At 43.2% G+C, this 19,909-nt stretch overlaps 1 protein-coding gene and 1 pseudogene across 5 annotated transcripts; both read left to right on the top strand.

Moving 5' to 3' along the window:
- The first annotated feature begins 854 nt into the window (after positions 1-854).
- Positions 855-16,331, top strand: EI24 (EI24 autophagy associated transmembrane protein). 5 transcript variants are annotated; one of them, XM_032285039.1, is made up of 12 exons: positions 856-1,007; positions 3,818-3,936; positions 4,699-4,725; positions 6,587-6,732; positions 7,585-7,645; positions 8,764-8,830; positions 9,413-9,537; positions 10,563-10,682; positions 12,029-12,140; positions 13,114-13,225; positions 14,074-14,148; positions 15,167-16,331. In XM_032285039.1, the coding sequence occupies exons 2-12, from the start codon at positions 3,895-3,897 to the stop codon at positions 15,327-15,329; spliced, it is 1,050 nt and encodes a 349-aa protein (XP_032140930.1). In that variant the 5' UTR covers positions 856-1,007; positions 3,818-3,894; the 3' UTR covers positions 15,330-16,331. The 5 variants fall into 5 exon arrangements, with proteins under 5 accessions (XP_032140932.1, XP_032140930.1, XP_032140931.1 ...); XM_032285041.1 differs by lacking the exon at positions 14,074-14,148 and having other exon boundaries at positions 855-1,007; XM_032285040.1 differs by lacking the exon at positions 4,699-4,725 and having other exon boundaries at positions 15,167-15,927.
- LOC116556508 lies at positions 6,041-6,140 on the top strand (annotated as a pseudogene).
- Positions 16,332-19,909: the final 3,578 nt, after the last annotated feature.

Raw genomic sequence — 19,909 nt, 5'->3', positions numbered from 1 at the left:
GTGCCTGAAGGGGACAGTAGTCTTGGGGACTGAGCCCTCAGTCTGTGGGATCTTAGGCCACCTCCAGAAAATAGCATCAGGATGCAATTGAATTAGGGTACACCCAGCTGGTGTTGGCTGCTTGGGGTGTGGGGGAAAAAAAAACCACACATTTGATCACAAAACTCTTCTGTGTTGACCATGTTGGTGTGAGTAGGGAAAAACGGTTTGAGTTTTTCCTCACAATTTTTCTCTTGTTAATCTATCTTATGTCAGTTTAATGCTCAGGCCCAGAGGAGAAGCCCTAAAAGGGGAGAGGTAAAACTTTGCCCCCTTTCCAGTTCCATGCCAAGAAGCTGCCCTTCCCGCGGTAGAACTGGACTTGTGGGATGGAGATGAGAACAGTGATTCTCTACCTTGTTTCATCTCAACTACTCCTTTTCCATAAGATTACACAAACATAATGCAGCCAAATTGGATGGGAGCTTGTCCTATCCTGGATCACTGTGAGTGAAGCTTGATTTGAACCCATCATTTGTTAGTAACTTTTACAGAAAATCTGCAATCAGATAAACCAAGGTCCCCTCTGTATTTTATTGCTCTCCTGTTACTAATTTCACAGGATTTTAGAAACACAAGCAACGCTGTGGAGTCGATGGGGGAAGGCAAAGAACAGGAGGAGAGTTCAGTGAGAACTGGATCCAGGAGGAGGCGACGGAGAGGGGCGAGGGGTCCTCTCCGCCGCCAGGCGGAGCCGGGAAGCGAGCGACCCCGCACGCTGCGCGAGGCGCGGCCCCGGGCTGACTACATTTCCCAGTCTCCGTCGCTCCGCGCCGCCCGGCCCCTCGGCTCTGGGCCCCGCCCCGTCGCCCCGGTGGGTCCTTCGCGCCCGCCCGACTTCCCAGCGGCCCTGTGCGGCCCGGGCATGCCCAGTGCGGGCGCAGCGGCCCCGGCCCTGGGAGCGCCCCAGCGGAGCTGGCCCGCGGTGGGCAAGGGGCCGGGCTGGAACCGCGGCGGCGGAGCTGCGGGTAGGTGCGGGCTTCGCCAAGCCAGGCCTTGGGGCCGCCGCTCCGCCCATACTGAGCGGATGGAACCCGGAGGGCAGGCAGGGCCCGAGCGTGGGTTGGTGGGGCTGCCGGCGAGGACCCCTCGCGGGAAGGGGCAGGATGGAGCCGGACGGGGCCAGACGCTGGGCGCATCCCCGGGCGATGCTGCCCCAGGTGCGGCGCGGCTATCTTTAGCTCCCCGTGTGACCTGAAGTGTGCGTGGTCCGCACCTCGTGCACAGCTGTGCCTAGGGAGGGAGACCAGTTTTCAGCCGAATTGCCTAGGAGCTGTGAGGAGACGGGCCCCAGTGGACCCGCGGACTCGGAGGCAGCCAGTGGAGCCCCGTGGGAAGTGAGGATGTTTACCTTCCCTGTACCTAGAGTGGACTGTGACAGCTTCCTGCTTGTGAGACTTGGGTTTAGTGACTTAGAAATGAAAGTGCAGGACTTTCTAGCCTGCCTCAGCAGCTTACTAGCTTCTAATGACTGTTAGGAATTTAATGGCATTTGTGTTTCCAGGTTTGAGAGGTTATTTGTTCATGGGATGGTTGTGTTAAAACAAAAATCTTCATTGCAGAGCTTAAGTAAAAACAAGTCTCGACCGAGGTAACGTTGGGACACCAGGGTTCTGAGGTTCACGATCGCTGCCATTCATTTACTGTCAGTCTGGGCAAGTCATTTAATTTCTGAGACTTGGTTCTCTCACCTGTTAAATGAACCAGATGCATCTTCATGTATCTAGCTCAGCTGTAGGATTCCCCCTGTGTCAGTCTCCGTGTGTGATCTCAATTGTGGCAAGTTATTTTCCTCCATGCCTCAGCTGTCAGATTGAGTAATTCACCAAATATTCCTGTAGGAAGGATGTTAGGATCTAAGTATAAAAGTGAAATGATTTATCCTTCATAGGCCACTCTTGGTCAGGAGGTGCCCAGCCACCTGGTACATGCAGAAACCAGGTGTTAGCTGGCCGGGGATCAAATGACACAGCTGTTGTGGACTGAGACAGAATGTTTCAGGTTCCCTGTCAGTTCCCTGTGAGAAATCCAGGCCAAGTAATGGGATTCCTTAAACCTCCAAGCTGGCTCACTTTCGTGGGGTTGTGTTTTAAGTTTTTTTCATGCTGTTTTGCTCTATTAGATGCAAGAAACCTATGAAGAAGTTTAGTACTCTTAATTTATAGATGAGCAAGTGGCAGGTTAAGGGAGTGGATTTGTGAGCTTTTACAAACTAGTGTCTTGCATATCACTGAGCATTTGCTAGTCACCTAGCTCAGCTGCCCTCACCACAACCCTGAGAACATGTCTGTATGGCTGTACCTACGCGATTGGAACTCTGAGGTGTTTGTTTTCAGGCGGGAACAGTGGGAAGTATTAACAGAAGTTTCTTACCCTAGAGACATCTATCTGAAGTCAGCCCATCTGTGTAGGATGACCTAAGAAGCAGAGGACATACAGTGTTGTGCAAATTGCCTTCCTACTGCCATATCCCCTGCTCTTCCAGTTCTGAATGGCATTAGTCCAGTTGGGTCATTGAGGAGCAGTTTGGTGAAGTGGTTAAAGGTCGGGGAAAGTGTGCTTATGTTTTGAAATTTAAGGTTTGTACAAGCTGCTTGTGAAATTCCGTCATTGTATCATGGTCATACCTCATAAATTGAGAATACTGCAACTTGGTTTAGTGAGTGTTCAGAACTTTAGAATATTAAGTTCTTAAAAATGTCTGAAAGTGGGTTTTCTATTCACCTTAAAAGTCATCTTACATTAAATATGAGAATAGTATATTAAAAGTATTTATGGCTGGGTGCCGTGGCTCACACCTGTAATTCCAGCACTTTGGGAGGCTGAGGCAGGCCGATCACGAGGTCAGGAGAACAAGACCATCCTGGCCAACATGGTTAAACCCTGTTTCAACTAAAAGTACAAAAATTAGTTGGATGTGATGGTGCACGTCTGTAATCCCAGCTACTTGTGAGGCTGAGGCAGGGGAATGGCTTGAACTGGGGCGGCGGAGATTGCAGTGAGCCGAGATCACGCCACTGCACTCCAGCCTGGCTACAGAGCAAGACTTCGTATCAAAAAAAAAAAAAAAAAAAGTATTTATACACATGAACTCTCAAATTCTTAATTTTTGAAACTAGATATCCCATTCACCTGAGACATAAAATGGGAAAGCCTTACTGTTTTAAAGACTGTTTATACATATGAACTTTTTTGAGTCTTAGTTTAAAATCCAGTTTATTGCATATTAAAATTATATCTCTATATATTTAAAGTTAGAAAACATAGAGAATACCTATTTGGAAGTTTTCGTAGGCCATTTCATGTCATACCTAAAACTTTCATGTGTGCCTGAGGGCTCTGTGTGACATGTGTTTAGTAATTTTTGTAAGAACTTTTATCTTACTCTTGTATTTTCATTCAAGTATTTGAGGGTATCCAGCAAACATAAAAATTGCTTAAGAGGATATTGAAATGTAATTATCATCCATCTCCAAACCCTCAAAAGTGCTTAGAATGTATAGGAGTGATAGTTAGGGGCATTGAGGGTCAGAGGAGGTTTACTGGTCAAGACCACATATACCCCATGTAAAACTGAAATGTTGGTGAGTGGGTTCGAAAAAAATTAGGGATTTTAGGTTTCAGCTGTACAGGAATAGCTTTACTTGATTCACTCTGTTAGTGCTAGAATCTACTGCTATCTTACTAGAGCTACAAGTATGTGAGGTAATCATGTGGAAATGTTCATGAAGTAACTTATCTTTAAAATAAATATTTTGCCTCCATTATGTTCCATCAGTTTCCAGGTCCTTCATGATGAGAGATTGGGGGATACTGCTCTCTCCTCTGTATAGTTGATAGTTTGGTGGTGAAGAGATGGCTGACAGTGTCAAAACCTTTCTCCAGGACCTTGCCAGAGTGAGTACATCTTGTTTCTAGGAATTCATCTCTTGGCTTTTTTTGCTGAAGGAACTATCTAGAAAATCCTGTGGGGTTTTGGGAACTTTTGTCATATTTCTTGGGTTCTTTACATACAGGTTATTATTTTAGACCACACTACTCAAGAGATAGGTATTGTTCCACATCTTGCAGGCACTCTCGCAAGTGTTTGGAAGACCTCTTCAGTGAATGTCTCTAGTATTGGGACCCTGGTCATCTTGGCTTCAGAGCTTTTTTTTTTTTTTTTTTAATTTTTTATTTTGGAATGTGTTTAGAGTTACAGAAAAGTTATAAGGTAGTACAGAGAGTTCCCATATATCCTTCATCAGCTTCCCTTAATGTTAATATATAACCATGGTACATTTGTCAAAACTATAAGAAATGAACATTGGTACAGTACTATTACCTAAACTAATTAATTCAGATTTAAATTAGAGAACCTATCTTTTTTTTCCCTTGCTCAGGTTGGTCTTGAGCACTTGGGTTAAGTGATCTGCCCACCTCAGCCTCCCAAAGTGCTGGGATTACAGGCATGAGCCACTGCACCCAGCCAGAACCTTTTTTCTTCCCATTCTACAAGCTGTGCAGGTGAGGGGGATGCTCTAGGAAAATGCCCTATAAAGATCTGTTTATGACCCAGTCATCCAAATTACCAATAGCCCAAAAGTCCACTACTTTTAATGTATGTCTGAAGTCTAGTAATGTCCCAGTTGTAACCCCCTCTTTTTATATTTCCACTAGCATGAGAGAGGCCAATTCTTGGAGGAGGAAGGTTCTTTCTTTAGTTGGAGAGTTTAACAGGTTACCTTTATGACCAAGGGAGGTGGCTCACACCTGTAATCTCAGCACTTTGGCAGACCGAGGGAGGATTGCTTGAGCCCAGGATTATAAGGCAGCAGTGAGCTATGATGGTACCAGTGCACTCTAGCAGAGTGAGAAAGTAAAAAGGTTATTACTTTTGATCAGCAGAGGGAAGACTGAAAGGATATCTTAGAAGGTCTAAAAATACTTTATGCATATGATCTACTTTTTTTTTCTTGAGACAGAGTCTTGCTCTGTTGCCCAGGCTGGAGTAGAGTGGCACAGTCTCGGCTCTGCAACCTCCACTTCTCAGGTTCCAGTGCTTCTCCTGCCTCAGCCTCCCAGGTAGCCAGGATTACAGGCATGCACCACCATGCCTGGCTAATTTTTGTATTTTTAGTAGAGAGGGGGTTTCACCATGTTGGCCAGGTTGATCTTGAACTCCTGACCTCGAGTGATCCACCTTCCTCAGCCTCCCAAAGTGCTAGGATGACAGGCATGAGCCACTGTGCCCAGCTGCATATGATCTACTTTTAACACCTTTACCTTGTTGTCTTGCCATTAGTGTGCTATAAAATTTCAACCCTCCCAGCCTGGCCAACAAAGCAAAACCCCCCGTCTCTCCTAAAAATAAAAAATAAAAAAATTTAGCCAGGCATGGTGGCACACACCTGTAATCCCAGCTACTCAGGAGGCTGAGGCAGGAGAATTGTTTGAACCTGGGAAGCGGAGGTTGCAGTGAGCCAAGATCACCCCACTGCACTGGGCTACAGAGCAAAACTCTGGATTAAAAAAAAAATTCAACCCTGTATTGGTTCTACAGTTCTACAGTGTGCTGTTTACATGTTTGTCTTCCTCACCATACTGTAGATATCTTAGAGGTGGGGATCCTATAATCCTAGCATGTACTAGGCCCTCAGCCATTTGAGTTAACTATCTTAGATGCAGTTTCGTGATTTAAAAAATTAATGGTGGAAGATTTAGAAGCTAAAAGCAAAATTAAGAGTAAAATTATTCAGACAAAGAAGATCAAAGGCACACTGTGCCAACTTATGCTCCTGCCAGCAGACAATACATAAACTTGCCCGTTTCTCCGCATTCTAGCTATTATTTCAAAAATTCGTTTTGTCTAATAACAGTAGGCGAGAATGCCATCCATTCTTAAATCCAGCTTGGCCATTGCTTCCAGAGTAACTTTTTCTGCCTTCTAATGAAGTTGAATACCCCAGTGCTGACACTCTATTTGGGCCGTACATCTCTTGTGGTACTTATTAAACTATGTGTGCTTGTTTCTGCAGCACCTGTACTAAAATTGGAACGATACAGAGATTAGCATGGCTACTTTGCATGACATGCAAATTCACGAAATGTTTCATATTTTAAAAACTTTTTTTAAAAAAAACCTATAATTTTTTGGTTTGTGTGCTTTTTCTACTAAGTTATAAGCTGCTTGAGCATTTCCATATGACCAATATATAGCTTATTGAAGATATGCAGTACATGGGTGGGGGATGGATGCATGAGTGAATTCTTAGCCTTTGGGAGGCTGAAGCAGGAGGATTGTTTGAGGCCAGGAGTTTGAAACCAGCCTGATGAACATGTGAGACCCTCATCACTACAGAAGAAAAATTTAAAAGTTAGCCAGGTATGGTGGTGCACATCTGTATTCATAGCTCCTTGGGAGGCTGAGGCAGGAGGATTATTTGTACCCAGGAGTTGGAGGCTGCAGTGAGCTGTGATTGAGTCACTGCACTGTAGCTTGGGTGACAGAGCAAATCCCTGTCTCAAATAATAATAATAACAACAACAACAACAACCTTTTCTATAGGGAATCAAAGACTCCATCTGGGGTATTTGTACCATCTCAAAGCTAGACGCTCGAATCCAGCAGAAGAGAGAGGAGCAGCGTCGAAGAAGGGCAAGTAGTGTCTTGGCACAGAGAAGAGCCCAGAGTATAGAGCGGAAGCAAGAGAGGTAAGGAGTGCATGTCTGATGTCAAAATGTCCAAAGGAGGGAAGACCCTACATAGTGACTTGACATTTCAGTACCAGGTCATTTCTTTTGTGCTTTTTCCCAGAAAAATGTTGCAAATGACTTCCCCTCTGCCCACAACATTGACTTAAACTAGAGTCTACTAATAATCCTTGCTAAAAATGTCATGACATTAAATCAGAATGCTGAATAGAGAATCACAAAATATTATTTGGTTTGATAGATACTTCTAGGGAAGCCTGTGTGGATTTATGTATTAATAGAAGAACTCCTGCCCCACACTTTCTTTTCATCTTTTCTAACATGAGACTTTAGAAAATATTTTTCTTTTAAAAGCTGGTTCCCCCAAAATAAATAAATAAATATATATATTTGGAGATGGAGTCTTGCTATGTCACCCAACCAAGCTGGAGTGCCATGGTGTGATCTCGGCTCACTGTAGCCTCTGCCTCCTGGGTCCAAGCAATTCTTCTGCCTCAGCCTCCGAATAGCTGGAAGTACGGGTGAGCACCACCACGCCTGGCTAATTTTTTGTATTTTTTAGTGGAGATGGGGTTTCACCATGTTGGCCAGGCAGGTCTTGAACTCCTGACCCCAGGTGATCTGCATACCTTGGCCTCCCAAAGTGCTAGGGTTACAGGTGTGAGCCACTGTGCCTGACCATTTTTTGGTCTCATTGACTCATTTTTTCTCATTGACTGACATTAGAACGTTGGGAGAACATGAGGTACTGAAAAATAATATAGTACCCCCCAAAAATATAAAATGAACTACTGAATCACAATTAGGAATTAACTTACACCTTATAAACTAAATACATGTGGTCTTTTCCAGTGAACCACGTATTGTTAGTAGAATTTTCCAGTGTTGTGCTTGGAATGGTGGAGTGTTCTGGGTAAGTTCTTCTTTAAATTCCAGGTGCCTCATAAGCATCTTCAGATTGTTGCTGGGTTGATAGTTATGAAACGTTTTTTTGAAACACTGAGACAAATAGCTTTCATCTGCTGATGTACGCTTAGGAATCTAACTCAGGAGTCTGCATCTGCAGTGATTTTAATCCCACTCCAGAAAGCACACTTGTATGTAAACAAACATCACAGCCCTCAATATACACTTACATTTTAAAATGCGAACAGCAACTATGGGGAATCAGAGGGGAAGGGCAGACAAGAACAAGGTTCTCCCTGCTTCTGCTTATAGTGATCAACAAGAATTAATTACCATTGAAACCTATAGCAGAGAAGATTGCCTGCGATTAACTGAGAACCAGTGCAGGCTTAAGTGAAATTTCGGTACTTTGAAGAATGGGTAGTTAAATATTTTCTTTAACTTAGAATTTAGAGTAATTCAAAACATCTTAATCTAAACAATTCACAGATGTTTTCAGATGTTAGCTTTAAATTTAATTAGTATGTATTCCCGTGTACTTAGTACATGCCTATATTTTGGCTTGAATACTATTTGAAATATTCCTCTATGCCCCAAATCTTCGTTGTTTTATAGGCAGTATCAAGTTTGTATCTCTCAATTGGAGTGTTGAGAAATAGAAATGGATTGAGTTTCAGTGCTTTTTCAGGCCTGCTGATTTATTTCATTTTTTTTGAGATGGAGTCTCACTGTGTTGCCCAGGCTGGAGTGCAGTGGTATGATCTCATGTCACTGATCTCATGTCACTGCAACCTCTGCCTCCTGGGTTCAAGTGATTCTCCTGCCCCAGCCTACCCAGTAGCTGGGATTACAGGCATGCACCACCATGCCCAGCCAGTTTTTGTATTTTTATTAGAGACAGGGTTTCACCATGTTGGTCAGGCTGGTCTCGAACTCCTGACCTCAAGTGATCCACCTGCCTTGGCCTCCCAAAGTGTTGAGATTACAGAAGTGAGCCACTGCACCCGGCCTAGGCCTCCTGATTTATAACAGGCACTCCCATCTATAAAATCATTACACTAAAACATGAAACTCCTGTTTTAAAGACTGGCTTTTGATGTTTGCCTTGTTGCTTCTTTTCTTTAGTTCAGTCTCCTCTTGTTTTATCGAGTATTTATTCCTGTGCTTCAGTCAGTAACAGCCCGAATCATTGGTAAGTATATCCCCTGCTCCTTGTCTGTTGGAGACGGAGTGGGAGATGTTTCAATCTCCCTCAGTTTACTGAACATTTCCTGTGTACCAGGAGCTTTTGCTGTTTTTGTTTTATTCTTTTTAATAATTTATATTTAGTTATTCCCCTAAAGCCTTCAGATGAGAGCGTTAGCTGTTTTTTTAACTCAGACCTTTCAACAGCCTTTTAAGATGGGTACTGTGATTCTGTCCATTTTATGAATGAGGAAATGTAAGTTACCAAGGTTAAACCATTAATAAGTGGTAGAGCTGAGATTTAAACCTAGATGGTATCCTGTACTGGTAATCACTGTGGCATCTCGTTAACCATCATGTAAGCAGGTTTGCATCAAGATAAGCAGCACATATCTGTGGTTTATTCGAATTGGAATTGTGGCCAGAATGTGGTGTGTCTATTCTCAGTTAGACTCTTTGCAGTAAGTATAGTGATGTGCTGGCAAGAACTAGAAAGATCCAGGAGGAGACAGAGAATAGTCACGAGATGGGGGTTCCACATTTGGTCTTCTGGGTTTCCATTTCTAATAACTCGTTTCCTTTTTCTTAGGTGACCCGTCACTACATGGAGATGTTTGGTCGTGGCTGGAATTCTTCCTCACGTCAATTTTCAGTGCTCTTTGGGTGCTCCCCTTGTTTGTGCTTAGCAAAGTGGTGAATGCTATTTGGTTCCAGGTAAGTTCAGGGCAGAATGGAGTCTGGGTCCCACAGCATGATTGGTTGACAGGTGACAAGTTTCAGCCTGTGAAGTTAGTAGGCATGTAGGGGGGTGCATTTTTCAGCCTTAATGTTTCTTGGCCAAGAGGTAAAGTGATCTTTGTGTTCCTTTTTTGTTGTTGTTGAGACTGAGTCTCTCTCTGTTGCCAGGCTGGAGTTTAGTGGTGCAATCTCAGCTCACTGCAACCTCCATCTCCCAGGTTCAAGTGATTCTCCTGCCTCAGCCTCCCAAGCAGCTGGGATTTCAGGCACCTGCCACTACACAATCTGCTAATTTTTTGTACTTTTAGTAGAGACACGTTTCACCATATTGGCCAGGCTGGTCTCAAACTCCTGACCTGGTGATTCGCCCACCACAGCCTCCCAAAGTGCTGGGATTATAGGCACGAGCCACTGTGCTCAGCCTTTTTTTTTTCTTATAGAATGGAATTATTTTCTCAGCATCTCATTGACAGATGTCTGGTGCCTTTTCTTTTTTTTTTTTTTTTTTTTTTTTTTTTTTTGAGACAGAGTCTGGCTCTGTCGTCCAGTCTTAAGTGCAGTGGTGTGATCTTGGCTTACTGCAATTTCTGCCTCCCTGGTTCAAGTAATTCTCCTGCCTCAGACTCCCAAGTAGCTAGGACTACAGGTGTGTGCCATCATCCCCAGCTAATCTTTTTTGTATTTTTAGTAGAGATAGGGTTTCACCATGTTGGCCAGACTGGTCTGGAACTCCTGACATCTTGATCTGCTAACCTCGGCCTCCCAAAGTGCTGAGATTATAGGCGTGAGCCACTGTGTAAGCCACCGTGTAAGGCAGTGATCCTCCTACCTTAGCCTGCTGAATAGCTGGGACTACAGGCACGTGCCATCACACCCAGCTTATTTTTAAATAAAAAGCCTTTTCTTAACTGACAGCTCTAGTGGCAGACCAGTGGCCTTAGATTTGGGGATGTATATCAAGGCCATTTAATTCGTATTTTGGTACACTTTCTCTGTTACAGGATATAGCTGACCTGGCATTTGAGGTATCAGGGAGGAAGCCGCACCCATTCCCCAGTGTCAGCAAAATAATTGCTGACATGCTCTTCAACCTTTTGCTGCAGGCTCTTTTCCTCATTCAGGTGAGAATGGTCTTCTGGGCACACGGACAGCTTTATTTAAAAAAAAAAAGTTTCACTAGAGCGAGCTTCACAAAGAGTATTATAATTATAGAGTATTATATATATGCTGGTGGGAGGTAATAATTTTTAAATTTTTTTTTTTTTTCACAGAAATAAGAATTTAAAAATTGAATTTACCTGCTCCTTTCTGCTACTCTGGTTATTTTCCAGTCCTGCCAGGTGGAAACTTTTTTTTTTTTTTATAGTTATGCCAAACTTTTTTTTTTTTTTTAACAGACAGGGTTGGCTGGGCATGATGGCTCATGCCTGTAATCCCAGCGCTTTGGGAGGCCAAGGCAGGTGGATCATCTAAGTTCTGGAGTTTGAGACGAACATGGTCAGGCTGGTCTCAAACTCCTGACCTTAGGTGATATACTAAAAATACAAAAGTTAGCTCTACTAAAAATATAAAAATTGGTTATGTACGGTGGCCTATAATCCCAGCTACTTGGGAGGCTGAGGCAGGAGAATCTCTTGAACCCAGGAGGCGGAGGTTATAGTGAGCTGAGATTGTGCCATTGCACTCCAGCCTGGGTGACCAAAGCAAAACTCCATCTCAAAAAGAAAAAAAAGACAGGGTCTTATTTTGTCACCTAGGCTGGAATGCAGTGGCACAATCATAGCCTCACTGCAGCCTCAAACTCTTGGGCTCAAGCAATACTCCTGCCTTAGCCTCCTGAGTAGCTGGGACTACAGGCACATGCCATCATGCTCAGCTTAATTTTAAACTTTTTTTTGTAGAGAGAGGGTCTTACTTTGTTGCCCAGTTCTAGTCTTTTTTTTTTTTTTTCTTTTTTTGAGATGGAGTTTCACTCATGTTACCCAGGCTGGAGTGCAATGGTGCGATCTTGGCTCACCGCAACCTCCGCCTCCTGGGTTCAGGCAATTCTCCTGCCTCAGCCTCCTGAGTCGCTGGGATTACAGGCACGCACCACCATGCCCAGCTAATTTTTTGTATTTTTAATAGAGACGGGGTTTCACCATGTTGACCAGGATGGTCTCGATCTCTCGACCTCGTGATCCACCCGCCTCAGCCTCCCAAAGTGCTGGGATTACAGGCTTGAGCCACCGCGCCCGGCCTCCAGTTCTAGTCTTGAACTCCTGGCCTCAAGAGACCCTACTGCTTCAGCCTCCCAAAGTGTTGGGATTACTAGCATGAGCCACTGTGCCAAGCCTGTACCTGGTCTTTTAGAAACTTGAGGAGCAGCTAGGAAGCTATCTCAGACAGTCATGATTGTAGAATGGCAGGTGAATAGTGTTAAATTACCGAGGCTTTGGGATTAAGATTTTCCATATTTGTTCTTCAGGGAATGTTTGTGAGTCTCTTTCCCATCCATCTTGTCGGTCAGCTGGTTAGTCTCCTGCATATGTCTCTTCTCTACTCACTGTACTGCTTTGAATATCGTTGGTTCAATAAAGGTAAGTCCATCTAAAGAAATCCAGAAAATGGAGGCCCAGTTTGGAAATGCTAGTGCTAGGCAGACTTCTTAAACTACTCAATAGTCAGGCTCTAGGCAAACCATCTTAGGAGGGACGCAGTCTCATTGGCAAGAGGGAGCTTACATTCAGCTTAGTGGGTTTAACTCTCAACTTTGAGGCTGGGGGATGTGGTAGTATAGCATTATCTTTTTGGTGCTTAATGTGATATATCTCTGACTGGGCTGTAAGATGGCATAAATGAGCATGAGTTGTTCTAAATTAGAGAAACTGATGTCAGCATCTGGATTCTTTTGGGGGTATTTTAGAAAGACCTTCAGACATTTACCAGGGTGTGAGTTGAAAGAGGTTAACTGATACTTACAGGATGGCATCCTCTAGATTTGCTATCTTGCTTAGTTCCATACTAATCCTGACAAAGGATGCTGGTGCTGAAATTCTTAATTCACTTAGCCTGTCAGCTTTGAAATTATAATTATGGAATTGTAAAAGCTTCACATGCTTTATATCAGATTTGTACACTTCTAATTTACATGCTGTAGATCTGTTCTAAATCTGTACCTAGGCCAGGTGCGGTGGCTCACACCTGTAATCCCAGCACTTTGGGAGGCTGAGGCGTGTAGATTGCTTGAGGTCAGTTCAAGACCAGCCTGGCCGATATGGTGAAACCCTGTTTCTACTAAAAATATACAAAAATTAGCTGGATGTGGTGGCGGGTGCTTGTAATCCCAGCTATTCGGGAGGCTGGGAGAATCGCTTGAACTTGGGAGATGGAGGTTGCACTGACCTGAGATTGCACTACTGCACTCTCGCCTGGGCAACAAAGCAAGACTCTGTCTCAAATAATAATAATAATAAAAAATCTGTAACTAAAACTCGTGGTTTGTCTACCATAGTTTAGTCACTAGACTAAAAGGAAAAATAGTAACTAATTGTATTGGCTTTCTTGTTTTAGGAATTGAAATGCACCAGCGGTTGTCTAACATAGAAAGGAATTGGCCTTACTACTTTGGGTTTGGTTTGCCCTTGGCTTTTCTCACAGCAATGCAGTCCTCATATATTATCAGGTAATTTGGCTAGAGGGATTTGAAGGAGACTAGTAAAAATAAAAATTCATGAAGTCGGTACCTTTTGTTTGCTTGGTTCTGTGTTATGCATTCTACATAGTTATTTGTCCATCAGGAGACCTGCAGGGTGTTTCTACATTTGTTAGCATGAAGATCTAGTCTGCATGTCCCTATATCCCATATTCTTTTTCTATGTTGTCTCCTGGAGAAATTTTTGTTTTTTTTGAGATAGAGTCTCGCTCTGTTGCCCAGGCTGGAGTGCAGTGACATAATCTCGGCTCACTGCAACCTCCGCTTCCCGAGTTCAAGTGATTCTCCTGCCTCAGCCTCCTGAGTAGCTGGGATTACAGGCACCCACCACCATGCCTGGCTAATTTTTGTATTTTTAGTAGAGAAGGGTTTCACTATGTTGGCCAAGCTGGTCTTGAACTCCTGACCTCAAGTGATCTACTCGCTTTGGTCTCCCAAAGTGCTGGTTTACAGGCGTAAGCCACCACCCCAGGCCGTAGAGCAATGTTAAACATACCCAATGCTTAGAAAAATCTGTTCTTTTTGAGAGTGGTTGATGGGCCTGGTGCTGTGCCTCACGCCTGTAATCCCAGCACTTTGGGAGGCTGAGGTGGGCGGATCACCTCAGGCACTCCAGCCTGGGCCAAAAGAATGCGATTCCATCTCAGAAAAAAAAAAAAAAAATGGTGTGTTTGATGAAAGACGTGTTTGATATATTGAGGTTTCATTAAGCCATTACATTTATACTGGAAGCAAAGGGACTTGGAGCATCTAATATCTTCTCCAAAGTTATGGCTGTTATGAAGGTGACTAATTATTTCTTTTCGTTTTATTAACAGTGGCTGCCTTTTCTCTATCCTCTTTCCTTTATTCATTATCAGCGCCAATGAAGCAAAGACCCCTGGCAAAGCATAGTAAGTATTGGCCAGTGATGAAGTTTTGCTGTGTAAAGGATTGGGGCTGTAACACCAAAGTTATGTCAGTGAGGCTTTATTTTTTTTTTCCAAAATTGATCCATTATATCCATTCAAGTAGAAGGCTGTATGATCTGGCCATGTGAGTTTATTGGTAACAGTAGTAAAATATGTTTTAAAATGAGTTTTTAGCAATAATAAAGGTTTTATCACTTCAAAGAACAGCTCAATCGATCTTTGATCAATTTTGGTTAAGTTTGTGGATACTTGTATCAGAGACTTAGGTTTTCTTTGGGTTTATGTATGCTCTTGCTATACTGCAGTGCTCACTGTTTATCTTAAGAGGAATATTTGACTTTCTTTTGAAACTCTTCTTCCTGTAACCACAGATAGAATATACCTTCGGACATTGCTTGAAGTCTGTACCTAAGTCAGCCATAGAAAAGTACTTCTCAGTTGAACTGTGATTCGGTGGAAAAAGAAAATTAAAAAAATAAAAAGAAAAGTACTTCTCAAATCAGAATTAATGCTATTTCCTGTAAGAGCCACAATACTTTAGTGCTAATAACTGCATTACATTCATGGCAGCAGCAGGGCCCAGTGCATTCTTTTTTGTTTTTTTGAGACAGTCTTGCTCTGTCACCTGGGCTGGAGTACAGTGGCACGATCTCAGCTCAGTGCAACCTCCACCTCCTAGGTTCAAGTGATTCTCCTGCCTCAGCCTCCCAGGTAGCTGGAATTACAGGCACATGCCACCATGCCCTGCTAATTTTTTTTTTGGTGATCCATCTGCTTCAGCCTCCCAAAGTGCTGGGATTATAGCTGTGAGCCACCACACCTGGCTATAATGCATTTTTAGTTGCCTGTTCCATCCATGTATCTAATACCTGTATTTCCTTGATCAAATTTCATTTGTCTTGTCTTTCCCTGTGTAGTTTTAATGTCAGGTAAGTTGTCAAATAACAGAAATAACTCTGAGTAACTAGGGAGCTAACAAGGTGGGTTTCTTGCCTTTTAGTCTCTTCCAGTTGCGCCTCTTCTCCTTGGTGGTCTTCTTAAGCAACAGACTCTTCCACAAGACAGTCTACCTGCAGTCTGCCCTGAGCAGCTCCACTTCTGCAGAGAAGTTCCCTTCACCGCATCCGTCTCCTGCCAAACTGAAGGCTGCTGCAGGCCACTGAGTTGCCTGCCATCCAAAGGGGATGGGCGGGATTAGAAGGAGGCTGTGGCAGCTCTTTCCTTGTTCACCTCCCCCTGCTAGGGAAGGCAGGACCCACTCTGCCAAGGGCCCTCTGCATATTCCCTTCTCTCTGAGGAATTGGAGTTTTTGTCTCTGGTACACGTAAGGCAGAATGTTTCCGACACTAGTGTGTGGATTTTTAACATCACCGTGAGTCTGAAAGGACCACAGTTTTTTCTGCAGCTATTTTCTAGCATTTGCCAGTCCTTGTGCCTGGACTGATTTGAATACTTTGTTTTTCTCCCTGTGCCATTTACCCTCCCACCTTTCCATCCTGCCTTCTACCACCCTTGGATGAATGGATTTTGTAATTCTAGCTGTTGTATTTTGTGGATTTGTTATTTTTGTTGTTTTTCTGTGAAGCACATACATTGGATATGGGAGGTAAAGGAGTGTCCCAGTTGCTCCTGGTCACTCCCTTTATAGCCATTACTGTCTTGTTTCTTGTAACTCAGGTTAGGTTTTGGTCTCTCTTGCTCCACTGCAAAAAACAAAAAACAAACAAACAAAAAAAAAACCTGAAGGGATGAGATAGGAGGAAAAACCTCATAGCCAGATCTGCTGGGTTTCGAGGAGTGATTTTCTTTCTTCCCCTTGAAGGGGAAAAAGCTATTTTCACTGGTACATTTAAAGTCCCCCAACTATGGGGAAGTACCAATCCTGGACAAGTGCCACTGCAACAACACTAAACCTGAACTTTTCAAATCTGTTGGGGGTGGGAGATGGCGGGCAGAAGTTTACTGTTGGCCACTGCCAGGTCTGTTTGATATTTCAAAGGAATATTGGGTGCTGCAAATAGGAACCGAAGGGGTAAACGTATCAAACCTGTGATTGGTTGATGTTTTCCTGTCATTTTAAGAGATTAAATGTGGGGGGGCAGATGTCAAAATACTTGTACAATTTTAAAATGTCACAATTAAACGTGAGCTGGTTTCCCACAAAATGTGTAATGGTTGAATTTGCAAATTATGACCTCGAGAAATGTATTCATGGAGTATAAGACTTTGTCTTGGAGAATTTAGTTATAGGTTTGAGAAATTAGCCCTGAAAAATGTTCCTTGAGAAAGGCTGGATTATATGATTATAATCACATTTATATTTGGTGGAAGACTCAGATTGTTACTTGTTCTAAAGTCTATATGTCGCTGGGTGTGGTGGCTCATGCCTATAATGCCAGCACTTTGGGAGGCCGAGGCAGGTGGATCACCTGAGGTCAGGAGTTCGAGACCAGCCTGGCCAACATGGTGAAACCCTGTCTCTACTAAAAATACAAAAAAACCTTAGCCGGGCGTAGTGGTGCACACCTGTAATCCCAGCTACTGAGGAGGCTGAGGCAGGAGAATTGCTTGATCTCGGGAGGCAGAGGTTGCAGTGAGCCAAGATCGCGCCATTGCACTCTAGCTTGGGCAACAAGAGCAAAACTCCATCTTAAAAAGATAAATAAATAAAAGGTTAAAAAAAAATTGTTGGCCGGGCACGGTGGCTCAAGCCTGTAATCCCAGCATTTTGGGAGGCCGAGGCGGGTGGATCACGAGGTCAAGAGATCAAGACCATCCTGGTCAACATGGTGAAACCCCGTCTCTACTAAAAATACAAAACATTAGCTGGGCATGATGGTGCGTGCCTGTAATCCCAGCTACTCAGGAGGCTGAGGCAGGAGAATTGCCTGAACCCAGGAGGTGGAGGTTGCGGTGAGCCGAGATTGCGCCATTGCACTCCAGCCTGGGTAACAAGAGTGAAACTCCGTCACAAAAAACTCAGGCGACGCTCTTCCTTGTTGCTGGGAGTTATAAACCAATTTTGAAGGTAAACACACATGCTCCTCTATGTGTGTTTACCTCCATCATTGAGATTGGTCTGGTGAAGGTTATCTGTTCATCAGTAGTGGGGTGGAATAGACAGTTTAGCAGTCATCTCACATTTTATTAACATTCTGGGCTGGGTGAGGTGGCTCATGCCTGTAATCCCAGCACTTTGGGAAGCCAAGGCGGGCAGATCATGAGGTCAGGAGATCGAGACCATCCTGGCTAACATGGTGAAACCCTGTCTCTACTAAGAATACAAAAAATTAGCCGGGCATGGTGGCACACACCTATAGTTCCAGCTACTCAGGAGGCTGAGGCAGGAGAATCGCTTGAACCCAGGAGGCAGAGGTTGCAGTGAGCCGAGATATGCCACTGCACTCCAGTCTGGGTGACGGAGCAAGACTGTCTCAAAACAAAACAAAATTCAAAACTGTATTCTGCCTAAGCTGTATAACCTAGAGGAGTTAAAAGGAAGCTGACTTCCTGTCAGTGTAATTTACACCTTTGTAACAATGAGAGCCATACACCAGTACAAATTTTAGATGGACCTAAAATGAGTCTGCAGAACCCCTGAAGGATCAAGTGGGGGAACTATGACTTAATTACGTAACAAGTATTTGAGCACCAACTCTGTCAGGTACTCAGCAAGAGACTGGGGACTCAAGGGTGAACCAGAAAGATATGATTACTATCTACGACCTGACAGTCCAGTGAGAGAGACAAGCAAACGAACATGCAAAAATTTTAAGAATTCGGTAATCAGCTATTTTTCCATAGATCTCAAAGCTGGATAAAACACTGGAATTCAAATAACTCATCTTTGAGTAAGATGGGCAGGTTAGGCCATATGTTCAGCCTTTCCTTGTACTCATTCTGATTTCAAGTATAAATGTTCTGTAGTGCTTTGAGACCTACAGAAAAAAAAAGACCACTTAATCATTTAGGTAAGTTCCTCTATTCCTCTTCATGGGGAATCAATATCGGAATCATTTCAGCAGCTTTTCCAAAACACAACAACACCTGGCCCTACAGGAAATTTAAGTAATCATGGAAACAAAAAGTAATTTAAGATTTTTTTTTTTTTTTTTGGAAGGAGTCTTGCTCTGTTGCCCAGGCTGGGGTGCAGTGGCATGATCACGGCTCACTGCAACCTCCGCCTCCCGGATTCAAAAAAATACTAAAATATTTTTTGTACTTTAGTACAGGGTTTCACCATGTTAGCCAGGATGGTCTCGATCTCCTGACCTTGTGATCCACCTGCCTTGGCCTCTCAAAGTGCTGGGATTACAGACGTGAGCCCCCTTGACCGGCTGCAATTTAAGAAATTCTGATAACTTTAGAATTCTAATAATTCTAATAATTTTCACAGAGATTTCAGAAGCTACTGCATCCATAATGTAAGAAGAGATTATTTTGAAAAGAACAGAATAGGAACACTCTTGGAAATTCAGGCAGTTATAGAAATTTTTAAAAATGAGATGGCTTATAAAAGTGACCCTGGCCGGGTATGTCATGTTCATACCTGTAATCCCAGCACTTTGGGAGGCTGAGGTGGATAGATTGCGTGAGCTCAGGAGTTCAAGACCAGCCTGGGCAACATGGTGAAACCCCGTCTCTATAAAAATACAAAAATTAGCTGGGTGTGGTGGCTTGTGCCTGTGTTCCCTGCTACTCAATGGCTGAGGCAGGAGGATCATTTGAGCCCAGGAGGTTGAGGGTGCAGTGAGCTGAGATTGTGCCACTGCACTCCAGCCTGGTAGACGGAGTGAGACCTTGTCTCAAGAAAAAAAATAAAGGTGACATTGAAGAGGATAAATTAGTGAACTGCAAGATAATACTGAGGAAATCTTCCAGAACATATAGCAAAAAGATCAAGAAAAAGTTACGAATGGTAGAGGTATCCAAGAGCCAGGAGATAAAACGTTTGTCCAATAGCAACTTCAGAAAATGAGAATAGAAAAATGGAGACAAAGAACATTTCCTAAACTGATGATACAAATTGTAGTTTTCAGACTGAAAGGGCCTGCCAAATGTAAAGAAGAAAAAATGAAAAAAGATGAAACACATAGATGAAATCTCTAAGGAAAGACAATTTATCAGAGAGGGAAATAGATTACCCATAAAGGAATGTGACTCAGATTGGCATCAGGCTTCTTAAGACAATGCTGGATCGCAGACAATAAAGTCATAATGCCTTGAAAGTGTGCTTTTATGTGTCTGTGCATAAGGGGTGGGGTGGCTGGGTCCAAATTTTGTTCCTTCACTTCTAAACCTAGCCATGCTACTTATCAAGGACAAAATACAGATATTTTCTAACACGAAAAGGCAATGTTTGCTCCCATTCAGCTTTTCTAAAACACTTACTTGAAAAAAAAATCCATCAAAAATGAAAAATAATTCCAAGAAATAGATGTCTTATCAAATGACAAACTGTGAAAAAAAAAAAAAAGAAGAACAATGTCTAATTAAGACAAAACACCCAACCAAACAACATGCAGCAGTGGAATCCAGAAGTGCATTCGTTGGAAATCCCAGCAATACAGTTTTGCACACACTTAGAAACATGGGTTCTGGAGAAAACAGCTTCAAGGATACATATTACTCTGGTGTGCTACAGATGAGATGAAGGCATGAGTTTCTTTTGATCAATGATACACAAGAAAGGTAAACTGATACTTTAGGAAAGACCAAAGCTTTTCAAGAAAGTTCTAACTTC

The sequence above is a fragment of the Sapajus apella genome, unplaced genomic scaffold, assembly GCF_009761245.1.
Source record: "Sapajus apella isolate SASKATOON/1434 unplaced genomic scaffold, GSC_monkey_1.0 scaffold16, whole genome shotgun sequence".
NCBI classification, from domain to species: Eukaryota; Metazoa; Chordata; class Mammalia; order Primates; family Cebidae; genus Sapajus; species Sapajus apella.
This window is presented reverse-complemented; position numbering and strand designations above follow the sequence as displayed.